Genomic DNA, 9,305 nt, shown 5'->3' with positions numbered 1-9,305 from the left:
TCTGTCTGTCTGTCTGTCTGTCTGTCTGTCTGTCTGTCTGTCTGTCTGTCTGTCTGTCTGTCTGTCTGTCTGTCTGTCTGTCTGTCTGTCTGTCTGTCTGTCTGTCTGTCTGTCTGTCTGTCTGTCTGTCTGTCTGTCGGTCTGTCTGTCTGTCTGTCTGTCTGCCTGTCCGTCCGTCCGTCCGTCTATGTTTCCATTTTTCTGTCTGTCTGTTACTAATAATTAATTACATAGTCCTTATATTTTTGTAATGCAATTGAGTACTACACATTATTGTAAATGATTTAATCATAAGTATTGTTTTGTATCACTTAAAGGTTTGCCGTTTGGGTGGGATTCCAGCTCTTATTCAGCTGCTGAAATGTGACAATCCACAGCTGCAACAGATCGCTGCCGCTGCACTGCGCAACTTAGTTTTTAAAGACAAAAATAACAAGCTTGAGGTGGAACGTTGCGAAGGAATAGAGGCCATTCTGACCTTGCTCAGAAACACCAAGATTATAGAAACACAGAAACAACTCACTGGTAAGACATGCCGCTCTCACTCGGCTCTTTCCTGTGCTTCAACATTTTAATGTGCCGTGTGTCATTTGTTGTCATATGATCTCATCACATCGTATGTGAATATTTTCCTTTATAGTTAAAAGAAAGGGACATGAATTGGTTTTGTGTTCGATATTAATGTGTTTATCGAAAGCTATTTAAAAACGAAAATACAATATGAGGTATGGAGTATGACCCTTTGATGTCTGTTCAGGTCTGTTTTGGAATCTATCCTCGGCTGATGAGCTGAAGCCAAAGCTGATCAAGAACGCCATGCCTCTGCTTACAGAAAGCGTTGTGGTGCCTTACAACTTTTGGACTGATAGCAACACTAACAAACACACTGACCCTGAGGTCTTCTACAACACCACTGGCTGTTTAAGGTGCGTTACAGAAACTGACTGTTGAGTACAAGAACACAGTGACATCTGAACAGATGAGGAATTAAATAATATTTTTAAGCAAAAATATAATAACTGAGATACTTGTTTGTTTCACTTAAAGTCATAGTTCATCCAAAAATGAAATTTCTGTCATAATTTAGGCACCCTTATGTCATTCCAAACTGTTTTTTTTTTTCATGGAGCACGCACACACACACACACACAATAATAATTGTTCCATTCATTAAGATTCCTGTCAAGAAACTCTAAAAAGGCACTGTAAAAGTAACAATTAGTACTATATTCCAAGTTGTAAGACAGCTTATGTCATTTCCCAGAGAAATAACAGTACACACTATTGAATGACATGAGGGTGAGTAAATAACTCTTACTTTGTCAAATGCATAACCACACACCTGATTGCTTACTTAGTACCTTGATAAAAATCAGACCACAAAGTCTATGCACATTTTCCACATTCACTTTCTTGCATGGTGGCCTATTGTGCCGATAGGGCTGTTTTTAGCTTCAGTGGGTTTTTTTTTGGCAAGAACAAGTGAAATATAGTCACACTCTATTTATCAAATGATGGCATCTTTAACACCCAATAATCCCTCACACGGGCAATGACTTGAAACACTAAACCACCTGACTGATGCTTTATAATTCATCCGTGCTCATCATCAGCAGATTTCTCGGAACTGTCATGTTGTTTCATGCAAGTTTTCATACCAGCATTGCATAATTAATTGCCTAACTTGTTTGTTATCGGAGGCAGATCACAAGATGTTGACGTACTTGGGTTGGACAGAAAAAGGACTGTTACACCACAGATTGGCATATACTGTATGTAATCATTGTACGGCTGTGCAAAATTAATGTCTGTTTTAATGTTAAGTTCTGGCTGTACTCTCGCAGAAACCTCAGCTGTGCTAGTGAGCAGGAGAGGAGGTCGATGAGGAGCTGCCCAAGACTTATCAACTCTCTCATGACCTACGTTAAGACTCAAATGGAAAGAGGCGATCCAGATGACAAGGTTATCATGCTTTCATTTTGCTGCATGATCTCCAAGCTCTTACACTACATTGAAAAATATGTGGACACTGAAACAGATGCCCTAATGTTAGAATGCACAAGGTTCTCTAAAACTGATTTGCTCTGAAATTAATAAATGTGTAAAATGATATTGTAAGATGGAAATAAGGTGACTAACTAAACTTGTTTATTAAAAGAAGGGTGTAAAATTACACAAACTGTAATTTTTATTTAACTTAATCTTTATTTAACCTATTATTAAATAATTTTTAATTCATAGAGCCAGATTTACTAACAGCTTGTGCCAGTGCAAACTGTCTTTTGGCGTTAAAATAGTACTGTCAGGATTTACTAAATTACTTTTATGGAATTGTGCTCTAACACTAATTTGACCTGTTTAGTAAATCTGGCCCATAGAGTTTTAATGTCTACCAGAATACTCCAATATAATGCCAAAAACTGTAGTTCAACAAGCTGAAAGTGACTTCTGTGTCCTGGTTCTGTTTGTTTTGTTGATGTGGGAGCAGTCGGTGGAAAACTGTGTCTGCATACTTCATAACTTGAGTTACCAGCTAGAGAAAGAGGCTCCAGATCACTTCAAACAGTTCTCTGTTCTTGATGAGAAACCGAATGAGAACACTAACAAAAAGAGCCTCTTCAGCCCCAAGAGCACCAAGACCCAAAAGGTATGAGCTGTTGCTGATAAAACGACTAGCATGCAGGATGTTTTGGATGCTTGTCATGAGATGCTGACTTGACTTAAAAGATAAGTTTTCAAATAAAAATAAAACTCTCATTATTATATTCCAAACGCATATGACTTTCTGTATTCTGTGGAACACATCATGAGAAATATTACGCTCCTGGAGCTTTGAAAAGTGTCTTTTGAAAAGTTTTAAACCAAAAAATATATTTGAAATAAATGCAGTTCCAGAAAAATATTAAGCAGCACAACTGTTTTCAACCTTGATAATAATAATACATGTTTCTTGAGCAACAAATCAGCATATTAGAATGATTTCTGAAAGATCATGTGACACTGAAGACTGGAGTAATGATGCTGAAAATTCAGCTTTGATCACAGGAATAAATTACATTTTAAAATATATTCAAATAGAAAACCGTTATTTTAAATTGTAATAATATTTCACAGGATTACTGTTTTTGCTGTATTTTTTATCAAATAAATGTAGCTTTTGTGAGCATAAGAGACTTATTTAAAAAACGTAAAATCTCACTGGCTCTAAAGTTTTGAAAAAAAAAGAGAAAGAAATCTTGCATTTCTCTGAAAATGCAAAGTCACACAGGTTTGGAAAGACATGAAGATGAATAAATGATTTGGGGTGAAATCATACTTCAACCAGCAGTACTTTTTGATCATTTCCATACACCCAACCAGCAATGGACCAACATGGAAATTCATACCATTAATAATAAAACTGGTCTATTCATATTATTAACCACACAGTATAGTTTAGACAGCAGTTTCAAGTTGACTGAGTGTTTAAAAGCCGTCTTCAATACATTCACAGTACTTTTTGTTATCAGGAGTTCAACTTTCCAGCCATGGCGAAGGAAGATCCTGAAGGAGTGGATTGGTTGTACAACCAAAAGTCGCTGCAGATGTATCTGTTTCTACTGGGCTTAAGTCGGAACGAGGCCACTCTAGAGGCATGCTGTGGAGCCCTGCAGAACCTGACCGCTTCAAAGAGCCATGTATGTACACTTGCTGCAAATATACATGCAACTGAACTTAAGGAAAAGTTGTTCGACTTGTATTTTGACCTCTGCACAGTTGTCCACTCTGATGAGTCAAAGCATCATACAGAAGCCGCATGGCCTGTCTGGCATTTCACACCTGCTGATATCAGGAAACCCGGGCCTGCAGAAGACCGCCATGTCCTTAGTGGGCAACATGTCCCGGGTGTCATCTCTACGGGGTATTATGGGTAAGAGTCTTTTGTAACACTCAAGTGCCACTACTAATGAAAGAGTGTTGTCAGTTCTGTGTTCTGTGTTGTGCCTGTTAAGTAACATCTGCACAAGCACAGGAACAGACAAGAAAATGTAATTCGAGGAGAGTGTGCTGTAAGTTAGTCTCCTGAAACTCTGCTTGCTGGAGGTACTTTTGTTTCTCACTCTCTCAACAGCAGGTCTGTGTTTGTGTGAATGGACGCCAGCAGATTGTCAACTGATACCCCAGAGGCAGTAAAAATAACAATCTCCTACCCAATGCATTTTCTAAACACGACTTAACAAAAATTGTTCACTATTTAGTTCATCTGATATGATTCCTCTAAATGGTATCTCGTGACTAACATATATGTCATGCAAGTGTTTTATCCAACATTTTATTATACAAGAAATGTACAATTAATACTGAGGCCAGTTACCTAAAACATGTCATGTTAGTGTTATATTGCTTTTATATAACATTAGTTAGTCAGTAAGAAATCTAACAAGACATTTTATTTATTAATTTATTATTTTTTTCATTATGTATACAAGAAATATGCATTATATTAATGTAAAGGAAATTACCTAAAATATGTCATGTAAGTGTGATATTGCTGTTGTTTGTGTGTTTTCATATTTATGAAATTATTAAACATGAAAAATTATTACATTATGTATAAAATAAATATACAGTTAATTTATATCAATGTCAGTTAACCGAAATATATGTCATGTAAATGTTGTATTGCTTTTAAGCAATATTTGTTTGTTTGTTTAAGAAATATGCAATTAATTAATATTGATAAAACATATGTCATGTAAGTGTTATATTGCTTTTTTGCAACATTTACTTTTTTATTTACTTACTTACTTGCTTATTTAGTTCTTTACAATTGATTAATATTGAAGCCAGTTACTTAAAAATACATCAAGTGTGATATTATTATTATTATTATTTTATTTGTTTGCTTAATATATATATATATATATACAGTATATATATATATATATATATATATATATATTATGTGTACAACAAATATAGCATTTATTTTCTTTTATTTATTCATTCATTCATTCATTTTAATATGTATTAAATTATTACATATATTAAAAATGATCATATTATGTATGCAGTAGTAATTATATTTACAAGAAAAAGTCATTAATATTGAGGCCAGTTACTTATGTATGCCTCCTCCAGTGAAAAAAAGCTTGCAGGTCAACAAGGATCATACAAAATGAAATATTGTTGTACACAGTGTGCTGTACTTTACTTGAACATTGCATCAGTTCATTGATCCCTGATGTCCATGATGTTTTTGTCAACCACAGCCAAGGAAATTCTTCCCAACGTCAGTGCTGTTCTGTCGGCTGTGACACCGAACATGGTTAAGTCTGACAGCACCATCGCTACAGCGTGCCGTGTGATGAACACACTCATGCTGGCAGAGCCCGACACTGGCAAGAAGAGGATCAACACCAAACTCGTCGACTCTCTGAGCATGCTGAGCTCAAATGTGTAAGTATTTCCAAAGAAAAATGCACGTATAAAAGTGAAACTAGGGCATTAGCAAGCTCATGGTTGAAGTTTAGAGGGAAAGAAATCAACAAATGACAAGTTTTGTGATAGCCACCCATATATGACAGTTACTCTGTAGGAATTTGATGTGTATTAGCAGATACCCTGCTGAGAATCTCTGTGTTTCGCAGATTATTTGACACAGCCAGAAAATCTGCTGGAATTCTTCTCTGGAGTATGTGGGGACAAAAAGACATCCAGAATGCGCTGAAAAAGGTAAGACTGTCCTGCCTCAAACTACACACAGGCAGTAAAGCCTTTCCCGATCAGTGCAATAGAGGCACAGCTTTGAAAGTCTTTTAATGGTTCAAAAAAAAAGATAAAAATATTAGTAAATTAAATAAAATTTAGGGCATTTATAATTTTATATATAAATGCAGATTATATATTTTTATTAATTAATTAATTTATTTTTTACCTGTTAATCTGATAATAAGATTTTTGCATTGCATTGTAAAATTATTTTCATTTTACTTCCTCAACTGGCATTGTTGTCCAAAAAACAAAAAAAACAAAAAACGAAAATTATATATACACGCATCCTATTGTGTTTGTAAAGTTATCATAAAGAGATATTTTTGAAAATGTTGAATTTTTACTGTGTAGGAAAAAACTTCTTAGTACTTTTGATTTTGGTACTCCAATGTTCTCAGCAGATGTGTAAGATTCGCCTGTTCAATTGCATAACAGCATTTGAAAACTGACATTCATTACATAAAGCATCTCACAAATACAAGCACATTTTGTCATTGGAACTGCACTGTTAGGATGAAACAGCATACCTAAGAAACGTTAGTTCAGAGTGGTTAATCACAAGATGCTGTTAATGATTTCAGAGGAAGAGCGAAGTTATATTTTCACAAGTATTTCCTCATTATGAAAGGATTTATGATGGGAGGGCAAAGAAAAAGGAAGCAACATCTGGTTGTAAGAAAGCAGAGAAAGCAGGGTGTGGTAGGGTGTGTTCACTTTTTCTTAGATTTTTTTCCTGCTTTGAGGGAAAAGGAAATCCCCAGGCTGCGATCAATCTTTCTGTCTGTATGCTAGTTTACACATCAAATAAGACTCTCACTCACTTGCATGAATAGTCTTCACACACACACACGCACACTTCCAGGCCCTGACATGTACTCCACCCAACCCTGGAAGAGGATCAGCGGGATAAGACAGGAATCCAGGGAGACGAGTTCTTTCTCTCTGCTTGTTTAAAAGGGCATGGGCAGAGCAAACGCCTTTCACACAACACACTCCTCATGTGACCCTTTTTTTTGATCACATAAAGCTGATTTAGATCTTTAGGCTTACATCGCTATAAAGCTGTCTGATCCATGTTAATCTGAGTTTTTTTTTTAAGCAGCCTTGAGAACCATTCAGCCGATCTCCGGGTCTGGCGTAGCACTTTTAGCTGTAGCTTAGCATAGCTCATTGAATCTGATTAGACCGTTAGCATCTCGCTCAAAAATGACCAAAGAGTTTCGATATTTTTCCTATTTATTGATTTATTGATGCAATGATATTACGCAGCGCCTGAAAATAGTCCCCAGCTAAGTAACTTCCAATAAGCTTATTTTCAGGCGCTGCGTAATATTAGAGTATTATAGAGTATAGTTCCTAGCCATATCGGCCTAGAAAATCACAACTTTTAATTTTCGGTCGGTCTTAGTACACGATGTAACTACAGAAGAGTCAAGTTTTAAATAGGAAAAATATAGAAACTCTTTGGTCATTTTTGAGCGAGATGCTAACGGTCTAATCAGATTAAGGTTGTAAGTTAATTAAATTGCCATTAAATGTCATTAAAACTTTCGACATTTGACTATTTTTCTTACTGTCTGCATTAAATATACATTAAATCTGATACATATATAATTTGAATTAAATCTTAAATCTTATTTTTATGAAAAAAAAAAACTTTTTTGTTGGTACAAATTTTGTTGATAAACTCAAGGTAGGAAATAAATAAATAGATTTTAATAAATGACAGATACTGTTTATTTATTTGCAGAACAGAAAATGCAGGGATGTGCAAGTAATATTTAAATATTTATGTATATATAATAAAAATATTTTATAAAATATAATTATAATAATATATTAGGTGTGGATTTTGTCTACCACAATAATGTCTTTTGAATTATTTTCATTGGAGTTATTTGTTTCAGCAAATATTGATATATGTGATTGATTGTGATTTAATGCGAATCACACATTTAAGCATTTCATGTCGTTGATGCCATTTTGACATTTTTAACCTGTTGACAGCAGGAATATTACAAACAGTTTATGTAGTTGTTGTTGTTGTTGTTTTTGATCGTTCGGTCAATGAGTAGTGAACCTCAGGAGCTCAGACAGGCATGTGTAAACACGTGATGAGCAGTGATTCAGTGCAAAACCACCACATGCATTTGGTTCTGAGAGCTTTCACACTGATAATTGTGATGGTGATGTGTGTCGTTTTGAAAGGACAACAATGCTCCATTTATAGTTTTGACCTTTTATTCTTTTGTAGCAAGGGATGAACAAGGACACGTTTATAAATGCCATCACTGCTTCAGCATACGAGGAAGCAACACGCATGAATGGACACTGAGAGATGTGCAAGTGAGTGGAAAGACACTTGCTTTTACTTCATTTTATTATATTGCCTGGATTCTGATACTTTTCATGCTTTTACTTAAAATATATCTTTTTTTTTTTTATTTCAGTTTTGCAGTGCTGCAAGAAGCCACAGAGTTTCAGAGAACTGCCCTGCTTTCATATATTGCAGGACATTATGGTTATATGCGGTACATATTGTAGATTTAATGGGATTCCTGCAAAGTTTTTGCAAAAAAAAAGACCCTTAAAGTATGATAAAGGGTTTGCATGATGCTATATTCCAGATGCTTTATGTGAAGAACAGACCAAAAATGTACCAAAAGTAAATATCCTTTCAGGTCTCTTCAGGGCAGTGGTTCACAAGACTGCGACTGATTCGTTCATGAATTGGACTGATCTGGAATTTAGCACACAAGTCATTTGGATGGTTTTTATGATATTTTAATGGCGCTTTTCTATCGTTTTTAAACGTGAAATCCACTGATGGAGGAATAATAAATCGCCCGTTTTTCTGGTCAGCCCAGATTACCGGCTAATGTGGCTGCTGTACTGCTAGTACAGGCCTGTTTAGTGCCTAATACACAGATATGCATATATCTATCATGGGAAAGAGTTTGTACACTTATGCTTGACAAACTTGCACTACTGGTCCTGCAGAGTAATAAATCCACTCTTATTCTTCTGCTTTCCTTCCCCTGTCCTCCTGTGCTGTATATTGGGGATCATAATACATGTTGGATAAAGCTTTTGCATTTTGGTGCAATGAGGCCTGAATAGTTGTCGGTTTCTAAACATGCTCTTACGTCGCAGTTAGTAAAAACCTTCAGTATAAATGCAGCACTTTATTTCTTCTCGATGTCCACTTAAGTTGTTCTGAGGTAGAGTTAGGAATGACAACCAGCAAACACTTTTATAAACCGTCAGTGATGAAATGTGATTGAAATAATGTCAGTCGAAAGAAAAACATCGAAACAATGTTAATACTAATTAAAAGTAAGTTGGATGAAAAGTACGATTTTGAAACATCATTGTTGATTTGATTTGAAAAAATCTAGATGAAAACCAGAGTGATTCATCATTTGAATGCCTGTTGGATTGGAACTTAATGAACTTTCGGTTGCATTCGCAGCTCTTGATGTGTTGCCTTTAGGGATGGGCGTATCGATCCGAAGTATCGATATATCGATACTGACGCGAGTATCGAAAGT

The 9,305-nt window shown here is 35.5% G+C and overlaps 1 protein-coding gene across 2 annotated transcripts in view; it reads left to right on the top strand.

Annotated features, from left to right (window-relative positions):
- Positions 1–9,305, top strand: part of pkp1a (plakophilin 1a) — a 23,936-nt gene extending 14,631 nt beyond the window's left edge. The window contains exons 5-14 of one of the 2 annotated variants that reach the window (XM_016497641.1): positions 318–525; positions 758–926; positions 1,845–1,962; positions 2,489–2,647; positions 3,510–3,677; positions 3,757–3,910; positions 5,253–5,439; positions 5,631–5,715; positions 8,009–8,100; positions 8,205–9,305. In XM_016497641.1, coding sequence (XP_016353127.1) covers positions 318–525; positions 758–926; positions 1,845–1,962; positions 2,489–2,647; positions 3,510–3,677; positions 3,757–3,910; positions 5,253–5,439; positions 5,631–5,715; positions 8,009–8,089 — 1,329 coding nt within the window. In that variant the 3' untranslated portion in view covers positions 8,090–8,100; positions 8,205–9,305. Of the gene's footprint in view, positions 1–317; positions 526–757; positions 927–1,844; positions 1,963–2,488; positions 2,648–3,509; positions 3,678–3,756; positions 3,911–5,252; positions 5,440–5,630; positions 5,716–8,008; positions 8,101–8,204 lie in introns of those variants that run through there. The other variant, XM_016497642.1, reaches the window with a different exon arrangement.

The sequence above is a fragment of the Sinocyclocheilus anshuiensis genome, unplaced genomic scaffold (genome assembly GCF_001515605.1).
Source record: "Sinocyclocheilus anshuiensis isolate Anshui unplaced genomic scaffold, SAMN03320099.WGS_v1.1 scaffold130, whole genome shotgun sequence".
Classification (NCBI taxonomy): Eukaryota; Metazoa; Chordata; class Actinopteri; order Cypriniformes; family Cyprinidae; genus Sinocyclocheilus; species Sinocyclocheilus anshuiensis.
The sequence above is the reverse complement of the archived record's forward strand: the minus strand, read 5'-3'. Positions and strand labels throughout refer to the sequence as shown.